General features: G+C 44.4%; 1 protein-coding gene across 1 annotated transcript in view; it reads left to right on the top strand.

Moving 5' to 3' along the window:
- Window positions 1-4185: 4185 nt before the first annotated feature.
- LOC121538766 (cytospin-A) overlaps window positions 4186-21212 on the top strand; it is a 37337-nt gene continuing 20310 nt past the window's right edge. The window contains exons 1-4 of the mRNA XM_041846927.2: window positions 4186-4473; window positions 5706-5817; window positions 6768-7370; window positions 7570-7643. Coding sequence (XP_041702861.2) covers window positions 5778-5817; window positions 6768-7370; window positions 7570-7643 — 717 coding nt within the window. The 5' untranslated portion in view covers window positions 4186-4473; window positions 5706-5777. The remainder of the gene's footprint in view (window positions 4474-5705; window positions 5818-6767; window positions 7371-7569; window positions 7644-21212) is intronic.

Below are 21212 nucleotides of genomic sequence, written 5' to 3'. Positions count from 1 at the left end.
GGCCTACTGCTGCATTGGCCTATAGGCTACCTCAGTTCCATGCGCTTATTTCTTTAGCCGCCAATGGATCATGATGTATCAATGTTTCGAAATGGCAAAAGCTGGTGCTCATGCATTAGTTGAATTTTAACTTTTAGATTTTTATAATTTTAATTCAGATTTTTATGATTAATCACCTGACAATAATTTTGAGAAACTAAAACATTATTGAAATGAAACTGTTCCATGAAAATGCACATATAAAAATGATCATAACTGGCACTCAGATAGGTAGCAATATGGTAGGATAAATTGTAAGCTTCCCCAAACTTGAAACTCACAAGCTGCCTATGGTCTTTATTATAACACCCATTAACATTTTTATTTATTTATTTTTTAAACGTCGAACTGATTTGTTCTGGCGCCGGCCCTGCTGTCAAGTTTCAACATCCAATTATTTCCGATCTACAGGAGTGCAAGTTTCACTATAGCACAGACCGTGGCGATACCTTGGCACATGAGAATTATTAGAATATGGCAAATATTAGTCAACTATTGCAAACTATAGCCAACATGCGGGCTATAGGCCCACCTGAGACATGAAACAGATTGCTGGGAGGGCATACAGGCTGTCGCCAATTTATTATTGCACAATGTGCCTAAATGGGTAATGGAAACACTTCAACCACTACATTTTTATTCGACACTGTAAGTGTCCATCTCATTATGTCCATCTGTTTTTATGAGAAGGGTGCAACTGCAGTCAGCAATTCGGGGTGTTTCTGCATGTGGGCATTCCTGCATCTGCAGGAACCCCTCTTTATACTTATTTTGGTCCATTTCTAAGCTACGACTCCAGTACATAGGCGGGAGGCAGGGGCGCTCCAGTACAGTAGATGTCAGTAATGCACCATAATGTTGGATGCCAACCGATGATAAACCCCACAGAAGAAGAGGCGGGGAGCGAAAACAGTAGCTAGCCATAGTTAGTACACACCGGTAGAGTGTGTTTCTCCCTCCTGCCTGTCCGGCACTGTTTTCTCGCAGTTCTGTTAATGACGGCGAGGACAGGTTTTCGGCAGGTGGGAGCGAAGAACATTGTGTGCTAGCTTAGCCAGCTAGTCCTAAGGAGGACTCCGGTACACAGCAGGCGGCAGTGACACTGTGTCATGGAAATTCTACACCATGTCGTGGAAATTACCACTAGGGACACTCCAAGTCAATCTTAAATTAATCATCCTTTATTGTCAGCGCGCTGGAGAGGTTCCAACCAACTCAATGCACCAGATGTACACATGTCGACCAGGAGCTCGGCTGGGGTAGTCCCAGCAGTTGTCTTATATACGGCTATACACAGACAAGTTATATGATTTAGCATAATTAATTAATCATTAGCATTTTGTTTCATTCATGTGACCGACCAATACTGGTTCATAACATGTGACAGACCAATACCTCACGAGGATTCTTCTCTCTAAGCGGAGACCTTGGAACTGAGATATCTTCTGCCACCCCTGATCTATGTTTCCCAAGTGCTGGGTGTTTGAAAATGTTCTTATAACAATTTCTCAAAATCACCAAACCTTCAAGAAAAATCTAATGAATATCAATATTCAGGTGGTTTATGCCTACTAGTTGAAGAGCCCTGCCATCATCTTACTCTACATAGACAAAATATGATGCTTTTATGAGTTGCCTAGAATGTGCACAATACTAAAATGTAAAACATTATATTTGATTCCTGGAGCATTTAATATCCAGTCCTTATTTGTATGACTTATTCAAAACGGTCAATGAATGGCTGCAAAAATACATAGCCTCATATAATTCATTTTCAAAGACAAGTAGACATATGATATTTTAAATATGTGATTACACTGGCAAAATTGGGAAGAAGTGGAATAATACAATAAGTGTGGTTATTGTTCCTGCTGACAAGCACAGTAATTACCCTATATTTTAGCCCATTGTTAAGAATGAGAATTGTTTCACTGATTAGACTAAATAAAATGGATAATAAAATCTCCTGAAGACAAAATGACATAAATATGCCCCTACACCCTAACAAAATTATTTGTATGTTTATTGTCCCCCTACTAGAATCAAACGTACACTTTTGGGTTCACAATCTGTTTGACAAAATTATTTTCATAGTGACAAATCATGTCACCCTACCAAACATCCATGCCAAATACATACTGTAGGTCTGTCTGCTGCCTTTTCGTTGTCACAGCCTAAATTCCAATCACCAAACGAGGGGACTAATGCAAGTGTGGATTAAATCGACTTTAGTACATGCTGTCAAAAGGCTGCATTCTTCAATAGAGATGGGAGTCAAAGCAACCTAATTTTGTTGACAACATTGTACATAAAACAGCGCTGCCATGCTACTCTTTTTACAGTTTTATAAACTCAGCGGAGAACGTTCTCTCTCTCAATTCAGCTCCAATCTAATCTTGAGGGGCGTTTATTTAAAACATTCATCCAATCCCCTTGATTCCTTAAATAACTAGACCAATCATATGCTTCAATGTGCCACTGTTCACAGTGCTGTGGCAAGACAGGACAATGATAGAGGTTCTGCTCGTGATGTTAAATTGCAGGCGCAGATGCTCCGATTTGGAGCACAGTTGAAAAGTTAACGCGCTGACTATACAATGGACTACTTAGAAAAATTCATGAAGGAACCAATTGGGTGCTCGAGGGGAGGCGTTCATGCAGGAATCAATGGGAATCTCGAGTGGGGGCGTTCCTACAGATGCAGGAATGCCCAAATGCAGGAAGGCCCCGAATTGCTGGCTGCACACCATTGGTTTTTATCAACACAAGAAAGTTAAATGGAAACGCATCCTAGCAGGCAATTGTCACATCTATGTTCTATGCAAACTCTAAATGTTGACTTTAAAATTCACTGAAACACTTAATGGAAACTTAATGGAAACTGTAGCTTCTGAAATCAGAATTATGGTTCTGTTGCCATTCAACTCACCTGTCCGAATCTCCATCTGTCCAAGTTGCAAACCTGAATTGGGAGATTCCAAGGACAGAGAGACTGGAGAGGTTCCAGCCTTCCAGGGTATCAAACCACAGGAGGTTGGTGGCACCTTAATTGGGGAGGATGGGCTCATGGTAATGGGTGGAGCAGAACACATGGAATGACCATCCTGATCTCGCAAACTTACATTTTGTTTCGCGAGAGCAGGATGGTTCATACGAGGCTAACACTTTTTAGGGCCCAAGCCAAGTTGGCGTAGTCTAAACCAAGTTTGTTTTTTCAAGTTTGTATCATATATAATATAATAATAATATAATATGCCATTTAGCAGACGCTTTTATCCAAAGCGACTTAAGTCATGTGTGCATACATTTTTACGTATGGGTGGTCCCGGGGATCGAACACACTACCCTGGCGTTACAAGCGCCATGCTCTACCAATTGAGCTACATGTTATTTATTTTATTTTTTGTCAGGCACTGTAAATAGCCTAATTCCCATAGAGACCTGGAACTTTGCATATTTTCTATGAAACAAACCAATGATGTAAGGCCACTGCTGCCTCCATTCCAACGCTTTCAAGCCTACTGCTGGGCCAACCTTACAGGCGCAGGCCTACCCCTACCCCTACCCCTGGATTAATCAATATGTTTCACTTTATATGAGTGTACACCTGAAAGCCTAATAAGATACCACTAGATCAAAAATAGTTGACACCTCAAAAGGCTATAACACAGAGTTTCTAAACCCAGAGGCGCAACATCGCAAGACTTCCGGGAACGCTTGAGAAGCAGACCAGTCCGGGGTTTGAGAAGTCAATGAGTGAAAAATTCTTCCTTAGGTCTTAATTTTCTCGAAATCTAAAGGCACAACTTAGATTCGTGCCAAAGTAGTTGAACATGTCATTACTCCAGCCTCGTGAAAGTGAAAAACTGACACGTTTTCATTTTCGTCAAACACGACTTTATATTGAAGGAGTGCCTTTGATTTGACGGCTTGCACATGCGCAGTTTGGCGCATGGCGACCATTATACCCGAGCATGAGATTAGCTAGCTATCAGCATACTGTACTGTCTTTGACTATAATTCCATCTGTAAAGTTGCATACCATAGGACAGCCCAACTATGCACCCTAGTGGCCAAGGCCAGAATTGAGAGAAGAATGGATCAAAGTTAGAGAAATTTAGGCCTGTGTAAAGTTGATAACGATAAAGATGCATTCAGTTCTGTTATAAAATAATAATCACATGACATATTGGGGGTTTTCATGAGAGAAACAGGAGTTTATATGTCTACTCCACCGAGAACAAGCGGAGTTGGTGCACTTGGCTACTTCATCCCGACTCTTTCGTGGTGCGCAACCCCCGCCAACCCCACCGCATTGACAAAGACGGATCCAATGCGCGGTAGGCTACAGCGGGAAGATAGGACAACAAACGGATTATATTTCCACGAGGAGGAAAAGAAAGCGATTAAAAAAGAAATTATTCTACTTTAAAGGTTGTGTACAGTTACTTTTTTTCGCTGAGTAAAAAGCTTGTTGCATGCGTCACTGTTTGGAAAGAAAGAACATCTCAGCCAACTTCTTTGAAACGGGTTTTGTGTTTTTTGAACAATGTTTGCTCCTCTAATTCCTTGGATAAATAGGTATGTTTCAGAATAAATATTTTTTATGGGACGACTTGAGTTGCGCCTGTAGGCTACATTAATTAGGGGAAGGTGCGGTTCTGTAAGTGTAGGGCTACATGCATGACACTTCGTTCGGTTATCAATCATCCAATTTAGATCTTGATTAAAGGCCTTCGTGTTAATTTAACATGTGAGAACAATGCAAACACCCAAAGCCACTCAGGTTTGAGTGATCTCCATCATTAGTCAGCTACAAATTTGGATTGAGGACCACCAGCGCCTCATGTATTGGCAGGCTTTTTTGGACTGATCTCACTGACATGATTAGACGACCTAACCTAGGATACCAGCACTGATTTATTATTACTACTAATGTAAATAGTCTTTACATCTAGTGTCTTCTATAATTAAAATGTATGCAAATGTACCTTGGACATTATATAGTTTGTCATCTGTGCTAATGATAAGAAGTTGTGTGATTCTATTGTCTCCTGGTCTATCCCTCTCACTAAAATGTGGTTTATTTTGTTGTAGGCTTTGATTTACACCACAGGTACTACACCAAATTCAAATGAACATTCAAATGAACATTGTGTAGTTTCTAGGGTGTGTAATGTTTAGTCTGGATGCACAGTCTCTCTTAATGGGCATACAATATGCTAGACTAGAGGGTCAGGGTCAAGTGATTGGTTTGCATGTGAAACAAAGTAGCCTTTTTCCATAGCACTTCTCTAATCATATCTAGAGTGATTAGAGAAGCACTATCACTGGCTTACCACACACCCTGCAACCCCCGCCAAAAAACAAAACTGCAACATTTTCTCTCAGCCTCATGCCAAAATGTGTAGAATGGCATGATATTAGCTATGTAACTGCACATTTTTCTTTTTGCCCCATGGCCAAATGTGTACAACTGTTGGAAGTTTGCTCTTTTCCCCCCCAGACCTTGTGGGGGCCCCTCAAAACTGCGTTATGCCACTGAGTGCTATGTGTATGATTAGAGAAGTGATGTGCTATTCATTGGTGCATCATTTCCCTTGTGGAATATTACATACTTGTGCAGTGTCATATTGGAGATTAATCCTACTGATTGTTGTGTGCAGGTCTCCTCTGCAGCCTCTGCTCTGTCCTGACTGAGAGAGCCACTGGTGTGTTGCCCACTTTCCCACTGCATCATGGGTAACTTCTCCAGCAAGGATGGCCATGGACCCACAGGTACCCTCTGCCCCCCAACAATACACACACCTCACTTAATTAAGCTGTCAACCCTCCTGCTGTGCTGAACAGTCTCTGAAGTCTTTGACTTTTCTTACAGAGAACACAGACAACATACCCTGAGACTCGCATACATATTTCAGCTTTTAGTCGACGGTGGAAAGACCGAAAGGAGGGGGGATGGACAGAGACTGACATGAATAGAGTGAAGGAATGAGACAGGGAGAGGGGAAGAGACAGGAGATTGGGGAACACAAAGGGAGAGATGGATGCAGAGAGACAAAGTGTGTGTGTGTGTGAGCCAGAGGGTAGGAAGCTTGGCTTGGCTCCTGTGTGTGTGCTGCTCGGTGGTCATTCTCCTCGCGTCCTCTTGTGATTCGTCAGGCTCTGCTGCCCCAGCTGTGATGAATCGGCAGAATTCCTCAGCTCTGCACAAGGGCAACGGATTAATCATGGCAAGCCTAATGCTGGCAGACACACACACACACTAGCACATTATGGCTTGGAATAGGTGAACAAAAGGCAGCGGTGGAAGTGGGGAGTTATGGCCCGTCACTCTGTATTGATATTTACCTGATCATGATGCATCACTTTCCATAACTTGTTTAGTTTAACTCTATCAGTGAAAATATCCATTAAACCTAGAGTAAATCTGTTCAAGCCAAGGACATAGGAGGACTTAGGGTCAGTGGTGGTGTAGATCAGCAGCACAGAGCAGAGGAATGTGTCTCCTGATGAGCAATGGCCCATTCATCCTGAGAATGACAGCCTGGGTATTGTGCGGGGTTAATGGTCTGGTTTAGTCATCCTGGCAGCTCTGCATGCCCAACCAATGACCACTGCACTCAATCTCTCACACTCTCTTTGTCAGTCTGCCTGTCTCTCTGACTGTCTGTCTGTGTACCTCACTCACCCTCACACTCGTGCGTTGTTGCTCTTATGCTCTCCAGGGCCCAACTTGGATTTGTTCCAAACCCCTCCTACTTCTCCAGTGACCACCACCCTGCCTGGTCTCACTCCGATCACACCCTCTATACCAGGCCAGCTGGCGGTCCCAGCACCAGTCACAGCCCTAGCCCTAGCCCCAGCTCCAGGCCCAACACCAGTCACAGCCCCAGCCTTAGCTCCAGCCCTAAGTGGGAAGAGACCCCTGCCCATCAGCCCAGGCTACTCTGTGATTGGTCCTGGGTTTATCTCCCTGCAAGGAAGGACAGGAAGTAATGCAGCAGTGCCTGAAGGGTGGGTTGTGATGGGGCGTAATGGAGGCCCCACCAGGTCTAGTCCCAGGATCCCTGTACCCCAGGGGAAGAGCTCAACGATGAGCCCCACCAAGAGTCCTTCATCCCTGGGTAGCTCCCTGTCCTCGGCCAGCCCGGTTAGCCTGGTCAGCCCCTCGGGGCAGAGCGGGAAGGAGAAGGACAGTGGGCTGAGCCTGACTACACTGGAGCACCATGGGGCTACAGACAACCAGGGTGAGATTGAGAGACTGGTGGAGGAGTGTAGGACAGCACTGGGTCTCAGTCCCAGTCAGTATGCAACACTGAACAGCACGGGTAAGAGCAGCACATACTGTACATAAACATTACCACTCCCTCTTTATAGCAATGCCTAAAATAGTCCCCCAGTATGAAATGCATGATCTCATACCTCTGAATTATGTGAATGTCTACTTCCAAATGCATCTTTCTCTCCTCCCCCCTCTCTCGCGCTTACTCTCTTTCTCCTTTTTCTCCCCTCCCCTCCCTCTGTCAGATGTGTTGAAGCATCTGCTAGTGGAGCGTCAGGAGTTGACCGCTGAGGTCCAGAGTCTACAGGAGACCATGCAGGTGAGAAACACCAACAAGACATCCCAATAAACAATAAACTGACCTCAGGACAGGAGATGTCCTGTTTCCAAATCAGGAAGCTGATTTTACATAGTGTAACCCTTCAGCTTCAGTCTAGTCCCAGATCTGATTAGGCTTTAGCCAACTCTTCTAACTATTGTTGTCATGCCATGCAGCACATTTGGCATAATAAGAAAAGAACACTGCAGAGAACATTTGGCAAAAGCACAAACATATCTGTAGGGAGGCTCATCATGGCTACAAACTCAGACAATAGAACATGACAGATTCTCTTCCTATTAATCTAAGTACTGAAGCCCAGGTGTGTTTTTAGGTTGGAAAACTACCTTCCGTTTTAGGTGTTGCTACTATTCTATTTTTGGTTTTAGTACTTGGAGAGGTGTATTGGAGAGAGCTTTCGGTGGATACGTTTAGAAATGTAAACAGGAAATGACACCACCCCTGAGGCAGAGGTCAGGGCTGGGGTTCACCGTGTGTTCAGGAGATAACAACAAAAGACCCTGTCATCTCCACCCAGAAATGCATCAGAGCAAGGGCCTCTGGGAGAAGCGGTCCAGCTAATAGGCCTCTTCCTGTCCTAGACCCATCCTGAGATCCTGAGAGGCCCAGGAGGAAACGCTCTGAGATTATCTTGACCCCCCCCCAACCCCACACAATATATTTCCCTGTCTCCCTCGCCTGACGCACCATTAAAGGTTCCTGTGTTGAAAGGGCTAGATGGTGTGTAGAAAGACAAGGAGAGGAAGATGGAAGTTTAAATTCTTAGAGTGTTGCTCAGACAATCCAAAGAGGCTCCCAAGAGATTCCAAATCAGATTCATTTTTTATTCTGGTGATTTCCTGTCAAAAGCCCATTCCAAACCTTGACCCACCCTAATGAGTATTCTACCCAGGGGCTCCCAGCTTCCCCTGATCTGATACAGATTGGGACAGTTGGAACACAAGCCCTCCTCCCCCCATCCCTCTCTCTTTTCCTACCACCCTCTCTCTTTTCCTACCATCCTCTCTCTTTTCCTACCATCCTCTCTCTTTTCCTACCATCCTCTCTCTTTTCCTACCATCCTCTCTCTTTTCCTACCATCCTCTCTCGTTTCCTACCATCCTCTCTCGTTTCCTACCATCCTCTCTCGTTTCCTTCCATCCTCTCTCGTTTCCTACCATCCTCTCTAATTTCCTACCATCCTCTCTCGTTTCCTACCTCCTTCCATCCCTTTCTATCATTTCCTCTCCTTCCCTGAGTTGAAGTCGGAAGTTTACATACACTTAGGTTGGAGTCATTAAAACTTGTTTTTCAACCACTCCACAAATATCTTGTTAACAAACTATAGTTTTGGCAAGTCGGTTAGGACATCTACTTTGTGCATGACACAAGTAATTTTTCCAACAATTGTTTACAGACAGATTATTTCACTTATAATTCACTGTATCACAATTCCAGTGGGTCAGAAGTTTACATACACTAAGTTGACTGTGCCTTTAAACAGTTTGGAAAATTCCAGAAAATGATGTCATGGCTTTAGAAGCTTCTGATAGGCTAATTTACATCATTTGACTCAATTGGAGGTGTACTTGTGGATGTATTTCAAGGCCTACCTTCAAACTCAGTGCCTCTTTGCTTGACATCATGCGAAAATGAAAAGAAATCAGCCAAGACCTCAGAATGTTTTTTGTAGACCTTGGGAGCAATTTCCAAATGCCTGAAGGCACCACGTTCATCTGTACAAACAGTAGTAGGCAAGTATAAACACCATGGGACCACGCAGCCGTCATACCGCTCAGGAAGGAGACGCGTCTCCTAGAGATGAACGTACTTTGGTGCGAAAAGTGCAAATCAATCCCAGAACAACAGCAAAGGACCTTGTGAAGATGCTGGAGGAAACGGGTACAAAAGTATCTATGTCCACAGTAAAATGAGTCCTATATCGACATAACCTGAAAGGCCGCTCAGCAAGGAAGAAGCCACTGCTCCAAAACCGCCATAAAAAAGGCAGACTACAGTTTGCAACTGCATGGGGACAAAGATCGTACTTTTTGGAGAAATGTCCTCTGGTCTGATGAATCAAAAATATAACTGTTTGGCCATAATGACCATCGTTATGTTTGGAGGAAAAAGGTGATGGCTTGCAAGCCGAAGAACACCATCCCAACCGTGAAGCACGGGGGTGGCAGCATCATGCTGTGTGGGTGCTTTGCTGCAGGAGGGACTGGTGCACTTCACAAAATAGATGGCATCATGAGGAAGGACAATTATGTGGATATATTGAAGCAACATCTCAAGACATCAGTCAGGAAGTTAAAGCTTGGTCACAAATGGGACTTCCAAATGGACAATGACCCCATGAATACTTCCAAAGTTGTGGCAAAATGGCTTAAGGACAACAAAATCAAGGTATTGGAGTGGCCATCACAAAGCCCTGACCTCAATCCAATAGAACATTTGTGGGCAGAACTGAAAAAGCGTGTGCGAGCAAGGAGGCCTACAAACCTGACTCAGTTACACCAGCTCTGTCAGGAGGAATGGGCCAAAATTCACCCAACTTATTGTGGGAAGCTTGTGGAAGGCTACCCGAAACGTTTGACCCAAGTTAAACAATTTAAAGGCAATGCTACCAAATACTAATTGAGTGTAACTTCTGACCCACTGGGAATGTGATGAAAGAAATAAAAGCTGAAAGAAATAATTCTCTCTATTATTATTCTGACATTTCAAATTCTAGAAATGAAGTGGTGATCCTAACTGACCTAAAACAGGGAATTATTACTAGGATTAAATGTCAGGAATTGTGAAAAACTGAGTTTAAATGTATTTGGCTAAGGTGTATGTAAACTTCCGACTTCAACTGTATCTGTGGGGGCCCAAGGCAGATAAACTGAGCTGGGGAAAGCCAAGAGAGACGGGCTCTAGAGAGAGATAACCTTTAACCCTAAATATCCAGTCTTTCTAACACTATGTTGACTCAGTTGTGTAATATAAGTGATATTAGCTTTAATGAACTTTCAGGTTTCTCTGTTCTCCTGTGGGTTGGGGAGGCTTTTGTAGACAGAGCGAGCGAGGGAGGGAGGGAGAGAGAGAGAGAGAGGGAAAGTTGTGTGGAGGAGGAGGGCTGCATTCAGCTGTCGAGGAGACAACTTGTTTTGTTTGGTGGCGTTAGGGAAAAAGTCAGTGTGTTGTTACTGACTGTGTGTTAGAGGGAGAGAATGGAGAGTGTGACTGACTGACTGTATTGTTGGTGTGTGTGTGTGCACGCTAGAGAGAGAGAATGGGGAGAGGGATCCGACACATTGAGATTCTTGGCTGAGATGTCGGTGTCGGGCTGCAGTGTTTCCCTGTGTCTCTCTCGCTCTCTCTCTCTCTCTCTCTCTCTCTCTCTCTCTCTCTCTCTCTCTCTCTCTCTCTCTCTCTCTCTCTCTCTCTCTCTCTCTCTCTCTCTCTCTCTCTCTCTCTCTCTCTCTCTCTCTCTCTCTCTCTCTCTCTCTCTCTCTCTCTCTCTCTCTCTCTCTCTCTCTCTCTCTCTCTCTCTCTTCCCCCTGTGTCTCTCTCTCTCTCCCTCCCTGTGCCTCTCTCTTTCCCTGTACTTCTCTCAATTCAATTTAAGGGCTTTATTGGTATGGGAAACATATGTTTACATTGCCAAAGCAAGTGAAATAAACAATACAAAAAATGAACAGTAAACATTACACTCACAAAAGTACCAAAAGGATAAAGACATTTCAAATGTCATATTATGTCTATGTGTTATAACGATGTGCAAATAGTTAAAGTACAAAAGGGAAAATTAAATAAACATAAATATGGGTTGTATTTACAATGGTGTTTGTTCTTCACTGGTTGCCCTTTTCTTGTGGCTACAGGTCACAAATCTTGCTGCTATGATGGCACACTGTGGTATTTCACCCAATAGATATGGGAGTTTATCAAAATTGGGTTTGTTTTCAAATTCTTTGTGGGCCTGTGTAATCTGAGGGAATCTGCCTCTCTGTATCTCTCTCTGTCTCTCTGTCTCTGCCTGTCTTTCTGCCTCTCTCACTGCCTCTCTCACTGCACCTCTCTCTCTCTCTCTCTCTCTCTCTCTCTCTCTCTCTCTCTCTCTCTCTCTCTCTCTCTCTCTCTCTCTGCCTCTCTCTCTGCCTCTCTCTCTCCTCTCTCCCTCTCTCTCTCTGTGTGTGTGTGTGTTTCTTTTTCTCTCTTCCAAATTCAGATTGCTTCATTATAGATATTGACAAAGCAGTATAGTGGTAGAGCATTTCAGTAAATGCAGTACAATGCAATGAGGATAATAAAAATACTGTTCATTTCAGTATGAATAATAATAGTACATATAATCATGAATACAGTTACAACACTACAGCTGTTGTACTGTGTAATCTTCGTTCAATAAATGTAATTAAATAAAAATAAGATTACAAAAAAGAATGGCTAATAAATAAACAACAATGTACATGGATGATGGTTACACTACAGTATGTATTACTTGTAAGTTATACAGTGGGGAGAACAAGTATTTGATACACTGCCGATTTTGCAGGTTTTCCTACTTACAAAGCATGTAGAGGTCTGTAATTTTTATCATAGGTACACTTCAAAAAAACAAAAATCCAGAAAATCACATTGTATGATTTTTAAGTAATTAATTTGCATTTTATTGCATGACATAAGTATTTGATACATCAGAAAAGCAGAACTTAATATTTGGTACAGAAACCTTTGTTTGCAATTACAGAGATCATATGTTTCCTGTAGGTCTTGACCAGGTTTGCACACACTGCAGCAGGGATTTTGGCCCACTCCTCCATACAGACCTTCTCCAGATCCTTCAGGTTTCGGGGCTGTCGCTGGGCAATACGGACTTTCAGCTCCCTCCAAAGATTTTCTATTGGGTTCAGGTTTGGAGACTGGCTAGGCCACTCCAGGACCTTGAGATGCTTCTTACGGAGCCACTCCTTAGTTGCCCTGGCTGTGTGTTTCGGGTCGTTGTCATGCTGGAAGACCCAGCCACGACCCATCTTCAATGCTTTTACTGAGGGAAGGAGGTTGTTGGCCAAAATCTTGCGATACATGGCCCCATCCATCCTCCCCTCAATACGGTGCAGTCGTCCTGTCCCCTTTGCAGAAATCATCCCCAAAGAATGATGTTTCCACCTCCATGCTTCACGGTTGGGATGGTGTTCTTGGAGTTGTACTCATCCTTATTCTTCCTCCAAACACGGCGAGTGGAGTTTAGACCAAAAAGCTATATTTCTGTCTCATCAGACCACATGACCTTCTCCCATTCCTCCTCTGGATCATCCAGATGGTCATTGGCAAACTTCAGACGGGCCTGGACATGCGCTGGCTTGAGCAGGGGGACCTTGCGTGCGCTGCAGGATTTTAATCCATGACGGCGTAGTGTGTTACTAATGGTTTTCTTTGAGACTGTGGTCTCAGCTCTCTTCAGGTCATTGACCAGGTCCTGCTGTGTAGTTCTGGGCTGATCCCTCACCTTCCTCTTGATCATTGATGCCCCACGAGGTGAGATCTTGCATGGAGCCCAAGACCGAGGGTGATTGACCGTCATCTTGAACTTCTTCCATTTTCTAATAATTGCGCCAACAGTTGTTGCCTTCTCACCAAGCTGCTTGCCTATTGTCCTGTAGCCCATCCCAGCCTTGTGCAGGTCTACAATTTTATCCCTGATGTCCTTACACAGCTCTCTGGTCTTGGCCATTGTGGAGAGGTTGGAGTCTGTTTGATTGAGTGTGTGGACAGGTGTCTTTTATACAGGTAACGAGTTCAAACAGGTGCAGTTAATACAGGTAATGAGTGGAGAACAGGAGGGCTTCTTAAAGAAAAACTAACAGGTCTGTGAGAGCTGGAATTCTTACTGGTTGGTAGGTGATCAAATACTTATGTCATGCAATAAAATGCAAATGAATTACTTAAAAATCATACAATGTGATTTTCTGGATTTTTGTTTTAGATTCCATCTCTCACAGTTGAAGTGTACCTATGATAAAAAATTACAGACCTCTACATGCTTTGTAAGTAGGAAAACCTGCAAAATCGGTAGTGTATCAAATACTTGTTCTCCCCACTGTATATAGCGTAAATACTTTGATGGTTATGGGATGTCCCTCAGGCTATGGCAATCATATCTGTAATAAATCGCAGTAATATTTGCGATTTCTCCCTCACCCAGAATAATTCCCAGCTTTATGTCATTAGGAAATGCACAGAAGTTGGGAATTGATTGAGATACAGTGAGGGGAAAAAGTATTTGATCCCCTGCTGATTTTGTACGTTTGCCCACTGACAAATAAATGATCAGTCTATAATTTTAATGGTAGGTTTATTTGAACAGTGAGAGACAGAATAACAACAAAAAAATCCAGAAAAACGCATGTCAAAAATGTTATAAATTGATTTGCATTTTAATGAGGGAAATAAGTATTTGACCCCTCTGCAAAGCATTACTTAGTACTTGGTGGCAAAACCCTTGTTGGTAATCACAGAGGACAGACATTTCTTGTAGTTGGCCACCAGGTTTGCACACATCTCAGGAGGGATTTTGTCCCACTCTTCTTTGCAGATCTTCTCCAAGTCATTAAGGTTTCGAGGCTGACGTTTGGCAACTCGAACCTTCAGCTCCCTCCACAGATTTTCTATGGGATTAAGGTCTGGAGACTGGCTAGGCCACTCCAGGACCTTAATGTGCTTCTTCTTGAGCCACTCCTTTGTTGCCTTGGCCGTGTGTTTTGGGTCATTGTCATGCTGGAATACCCATCCACGACCCATTTTGAATGCCCTGGCTGAGGGAAGGAGGTTCTCACCCATGATTTGACGGTACATGGCCCCGTCCATCGTCCCTTTGATGCGGTGAAGTTGTTCTGTCCCCTTAGCAGAAAAACACCCCCAAAGCATAATGTTTCCACCTCCATGTTTGACGGTGGAGATGGTGTTCTTGGGGTCATAGGCAGCATTCCTCCTCCTCCAAACACGGCGAGTTGAGTTGATGCCAAAGAGCTCCATTTTGGTCTCATCTGACCACAACACTTTCACCCAGTTCTCCTCTGAATCATTCAGATGTTCATTGGCAAACTTCAGACGGGCCTGTATATGTGCTTTCTTGAGCAGGGGGACCTTGCGGGTGCTGCAGGATTTCAGTCCTTCACGGCGTAGTGTGTTACCAATTGTTTTCTTGGTGACTATGGTCCCAGCTGTCTTGAGATCATTGACAAGATCCTCCCGTGTAGTTCTGGGCTGATTCCTCAACATTTTTATGATCCTTGCAACTCCATGAGGTGAGATCTTGCATGGAGCCCCAGGCCGAGGGAGATTGACAGTTCTTTTGTGTTTCTTCCATTGCAACTGTTGTCACCTTCTTGCCAAGCTGCTTGGAGATTGTGTTGTAGCCCATTCCAGCCTTGTGTAGGTCTACAATCTTGTCCCTGACATCCTTGGAGAGCTCTTTGTTCTTGGCCATGGTGGAGAGTTTGGAATCTGATTGATTGCTTCTGTGGACAGGTGTCTTTTATACAGGTAACACGCTGAGATTAGGAGCACTCCCTTTAAGAGTGTGCTCCTAATCTCAGCTCGTTACCTGTATAAATGACACCTGGGAGCCAGAAATCTTTCTGATTGAGAGGGGGTCATACTTATTTCCCTCATTTAAAATGCAAATCAATTTATAACATTTTTGACATGCGTTTTTCTGCATGTATTTGTTGTTATTCTGTCTCTCACTGTTCAAATAGACCTACGATTAAAATTATAGACTGATCATTTCTTTGTCAGTGGGCAAACGTACAAAATCAGCAGGCGATGAAATACTTTTTTCCCTCACTGTATTTTCTATTCTCTTTTGAGGGCCAAATGGCAATTTTTGTTTATTCTGTATTTGTTTCATTTTCCCAATTTGTCAAATAGGAGGTTTTCATTTCTGTAGCAATTTGATTGATTTCCCTGTGTGTTTGGATAATAGGGTTGTTTAATGTTTTTAATTATTAACAGCTGACATGGGGGACTCTTTTCAGGGTTCAGCTCTTGGGTTTCCAGTGCTTTGAATTCTAAGGATGTTTTGGGGCTTAATTTTAAATGGTGCCAACATTTTAGTGTCCTTTTCTTTATATTGACAATTAAAGGGAGTCTTCAGAGTTCTGCTCTGCATGCATAATTTGGTACTTTCTTTTTGATATTTAGGATAATTCTGTATGTAGATTTTTTTATTGGGTTTTTCTCCCAGTGCTTGTAATCGTAATTACAGGTTAGACCCCAAACCTCGCTTCCATATAGTGCTTTCGGTAAAATTACACTTGAATATTTTGCACCAGATTTGGAAAGGAATATTTAATTTTGGAATGTTCTTTTTGAGTAATGCTTTGCGGGCTTTTTCTTTTAGTGCATTCACTGCCGGAGCAAATCCACCAGAGGCACTGATTTTCAGTCTCACGTAGTTGTACAATTGGGCATGTTCAACCATGGTATTTCCTAATTTGAAGGAGTGTCTGCTGCTCTGATTCCTGGCCTTTTTCTGGAAAATCACAACTTTGGTTTTCTGAAAGTTGATGTTGATTTCCCCGTTGATGCAGTATTCCCAAAGAATGTTAAGTTGTTCCTGTAGATCTTGCTCTCTTGGTGACAGTAGGATTGAAACTGCATCCTTGTCTCACCCCTCACCCTTGTGCAAAAATGTGTTGTTCGAGTAAATATATTTTATGATGTCGTATACTTTAACCCCAACGCCACTTTGGATGGTTTTGTAATATAATCCATCAAGCCATATGGAATCAAAAGCATTCTTAAAATCAACAAAACATGCAAATACTTTTCCTCTGATTTTCTGATGAACATGCTGGCATAGCGGTCGTGTTCTTTGTTGTGTGTCTGTGTAAATAGCCAGTTTTTTGTATTTTTCGTACATATTTCCCTATCACACTTTTCATCCTTCTACAAAATATACACTACTAAAATAACACATCCTAGATCTGAATGAATGAAATAATCTTATTAAATACTTTTTTCTTTATATAGTTGAATGTGCTGACAACAAAATCACACAAAAATTATCAATGGAAATCAAATTTATCAACCCATGGAGGTCTGGATTTGGAGTCACCCTCAAAATTAAAGTGGAAAACCACACTACAGGCTGATCCAACTTTGATGTAATGTCCTTAAAACAAGTCAAAATGAGGCTCAGTAGTGTGTGTGGCCTCCACGTGCCTGTATGACCTCCCTACAACGCCTGGGCATGCTCCTGATGAGGTGGTGGATGGTCTCCTGAGGGATCTCCTCCCAGACCTGGACTAAAGCATCCGCCAACTCCTGGACAGTCTGTGGTGCAACGTGGCGTTGGTGGATGGAGCGAGACATGATGTCCCAGATGTGCTCAATTGGATTCAGGTCTGGGAACGGGCAGGCCAGTCCATAGCATCAATGCCTTCCTCTTGCAGGAACTGCTGACACACTCCAGCCACATGAGGTCTAGCATTGTCTTGCATTAGGAGGAACCCAGGGCCAACCGCACCAGCATATGGTCTCATAAGGGGTCTGAGGATCTCATCTCGGTACCTAATGGCAGTCAGGCTACCTCTGGCGAGCACATGGAGGGCTGTGCGGCCCCCCAAAGAAATGCCACCTCACACCATGACTGACCCACCGCCAAACCGGTCATGCTGGAGGATGTTGCAGGCAGCAGAACGTTCTCCACGGCGTCTCCAGACTCTGTCACGTCTGTCACGTGCTCAGTGTGAACCTGCTTTCATCTGTGAAGAGCACAGGGCGCCAGTGGCGAATTTGCCAATCTTGGTGTTCTCTGGCAAATGCCAAACGTCCTGCACGGTGTTGTACTGTAAGCACAACCCCCACCTGTGGACGTCGGGCCCTCATACCACCCTCATGGAGTCTGTTTCTGACCGTTTGAGCAGACACATGCACATTTGTGGCCTGCTGGAGGTCATTTTGCAGAGCTCTGGCAGTGCTCCTCCCGCTCCTCCTTGCACAAAGGCGGAGGTAGCAGTCCTGCTGCTGGGTTGTTGCCCTCCTACGGCCTCCTCCACGTCTCCTGATGTACTGGCCTGTCTCCTGGTAGCGCCTCCATGCTCTGGACACTACGCTGACAGACAGCAAACCTTCTTGCCACAGCTCGCATTGATGTGCCATCCTGGAAGAGCTGCACTACCTGAGCCACTTGTGTGGGTTGTAGACTCCGTCTCATGCTACCACTAGAGTGAAAGCACCACCAGCATTCAAAAGTGACCAAAACATCAGCCAGGAAGCATAGGAACTGAGAAGTGGTCTGTGGTCACCACCTGCAAAACCAGTCCTTTATTGGGGGTGTCTTGCTAATTGCCTATAATTTCCACCTGTTGTCTATTCCAATTGCACAACAGCATGTGAAATTTATTGTCAATCAGTGTTGCTTCTTAAGTGGACAGTTTGATTTCACAGAAGTGTGATTGACTTGGAGTTACATTGTGTTGTTTAAGTGTTCCCTTTATTTTTTTGAGCAGTGTACTTTCCTGCAACCCGCCTCACTCAATGTGGAACGGATTCTATTATTTACTTACCTTTTATCTAGAATCTCCAGTTGATGCCAGCTAACTAGCTACTTGCTATTAGCCACCGTTAGCGGTTTTCACCCAGAACATCTGATTTTCTGCCGGAATAACTGAATCACTGGACATTAACACCGGATCGCAACTAGCTAGCCGCAACCGAATTGGATGTTGCTGTTTGGCTAATCACCACTGCCCCTGAAGCAAGCACCAGTTAGCCTGGAGCCAGGCCCATATCCCGGCTATCTACCTCTGTCTACCGGACTGGAGTAGCCAGCTAACTAGGTACTTGCCAGTAGCCACCGCTAGCGGTTTCTCACCATTGTCCGTGGCCTGCACTACCTACCAGCCAGCTCTAGCCTGGACTATTATCCGCCAGTCTGCACTGTCTGCACAGCGCGTTATCGACCCAGAACATCACTGATTCACTGGACCTTTAACACCGGATCATCGTAGCTAGATAGCTGCAATCAAATGGACGTTGTTGTTGGCTAATCAGCCTCGAGCTAGCCGCGAGCCAGGCCCTTCTCCCGGCTATCTACCTCTCTGTCAACCAGACGGGACCTCCTAGTGTTGACATGGAGCCCCGCCGATCCAACACGACTGGTCTGCCGACAAAATCGTCTGATGTGATTACAACAGGTTTCCCGTTACGACGTCGACCACGAAGATCCATCTGCTAGCCCCGGCCTGCTAGCACACGCTAGCCGTGGCCTCTTGCTCGCTAGTGCTATAGCAGCCCCCGAACTACCTCCGAACTCTCCTATTGCTGTTCACCGGACCTTATGATAACTCAGCTATACAGCTGATGCCTGCTGGACTGTTCCTTTATATGGTACTGCATCCTGTTTATGTTTAGCCTCAGCCCAAACTTTGTCGCCATTACCAGCTGTTGTCTTAGCTCTCGAATAACACCTGTGATTGCTTTATGCCTCTCTCCCATTTCAATATGCCTTGCTTATTGCTGTTTCAGTTATTTCTTATTGTACTATTTCACTGTAGATCCCCCAGCCCAACTCAACCTGCCATAGATAGCTCCTTTGTCCCACCCCCCATACACGTGGAGACCGACTCAATCGGTGCCTCCAGTGATGCTATCTCTTTCATCGTTACCCAACGCTTAGGTTTACCTCCACTGTACTGATATCCTTCCATATCCTTTTCTGTACATAATGCCCTGAATCTATTCTACAACGCCCGGAAACCTGCCCCTTTTTTTCTCTGTACCCAACGCACTAGAAGACCAGTACTTAAAGCCTTTAGCCGTATCCTTATTCTACTCCTCCTCTGTTCCTCTGGTGATGTAGAGGTTAACCCAGGCCCTGTAGCCCCCAGTATCACTCCTACTCCCCAGGCGTTATCATTTGTTGACTTCTGTAACCGTAAAAGCATTGGTTTCTTGCACGTTAACATCCGAAGCCTCCTCCCTAAGTTTGAGTTATTCACTGCGTTAGCACACTCCGCCAACCCTGATGTCCTAGCAGTGTCTGAATCCTGGCTTAGGAAGGCCACCAAAATTTCAGAAATGTCCATCCCCAACTACAACATTTTCCGTCTCGATAGAACTGCCAAAGGGGGTGGGGTTGCAATCTACTGTAGAGATAGCTTGCAGAGCGCCATCGTACTATCCAGGTCTGTGCCCAAACAGTTTGAGCTTCTACTTCTAAAAATCCACCTTTCCAGAAATACGTCTCTCACTGTTGCCGCTTGCTACAGACCCCCCTCAGCCCCGAGCTGTGCCCTGGACACCATATGTGAGCTGATTGCCCCCCATCTATCCTCAGAGTTCGTACTGCTTGGTGACCTAAACTGGGATATGCTTAACACCCAGGCCGTCCTACAATCTAAACTAGATGCCCTCAACCTCACACAAATTATCAACGAACCTACCAGGTACAACCCTAAATCTGTAAACATGGGCACCCTCATAGATATCATCCTGACAAATGTACCCTCTAAATACACCTCCGCTGTCTTCAACCAGGATCTCAACAGATATAGCCCCTGGTTCTCCTCAGACTTGACTGCCCTTGACCAGCACAAAAACATCCTGTGGCGTACTGCATCAGCATCGAACAGCCCCCGCGATATGCAACTTTTCAGGGAAGTCAGGAACCAATATACACAATCAGTTAGGAAAGCAAAGGCTAGCTTTTTCAAACAGAAATGTGCATCCTGTAGCACTAACTCCAAAAAGTTTTTGGACACTGTAAAGTCCATGGAAAAGAAGAGCACCTCCTCCCAACTACCCACTGCACTGAGGCTAGGAAACACTGTCACCACCGATAAATCGAGAATTTCAACAAGCATTTTGCTACGGCTGGCCATGCTTTCCACCTGGCTACCACTACCCCGGCCACCAGCTCTGCACCCTCCGCTGCAACTTGCCCCCCCGCTTCTGCTTCACACAAATTCAGACAGCTGATGTTCTGAAAGAGCTGAAAAATCTGGACCCCTACAAATCAGCTGGGCTAGACAATCAGGACCCTTTCTAAAATTAGCCGCCGGAATTGTCGCAACCCCTATTTCTAGCCTGTTCAACCTCTCTTTCGTAACATCTGAGATCCCCAGAGATTGGAAAGCTGCCGCGGTCATTCCCCTCTTCAAAGGGGGTGACACTCTAGATCCAAACTGTTACAGACCTATATTCATCCTGCCCTGCCTTTCGAAAGTATTTGAAAGCCAAGTTAACAAACATATCACTGACCATTTCGAATCCCACCGTACCTTCTCCGCTATGCAATCCGGTTTCCGAGCTGGTCATGGGTGCACCTCAGCCACGCTCAAGGTCCTAAATGATATTATAACCGCGATCGATAAAAGACAGTACTGCGCAGCCATCTTCATCGACCAGGCCAAGGCTTTTGACTCTGTCAACCACCGCATTCTTATTGGCAGACTAAATAGTATTGGTTTCTCTAATGACTGCCTCACCTGGTTCACCAACTACTTCTCAGGTAGAGTTCAATGTGTCAAATCGGAGGGCCTGTTGTCTGGACCTCTGGCAGTCTCTCTG

The sequence above is a fragment of the Coregonus clupeaformis genome, unplaced genomic scaffold, assembly GCF_020615455.1.
Source record: "Coregonus clupeaformis isolate EN_2021a unplaced genomic scaffold, ASM2061545v1 scaf0329, whole genome shotgun sequence".
Taxonomy (NCBI): Eukaryota; Metazoa; Chordata; class Actinopteri; order Salmoniformes; family Salmonidae; genus Coregonus; species Coregonus clupeaformis.
Note: the sequence above shows the minus strand (reverse complement) of the source record. Positions and strands in the feature narration are given on the sequence as shown.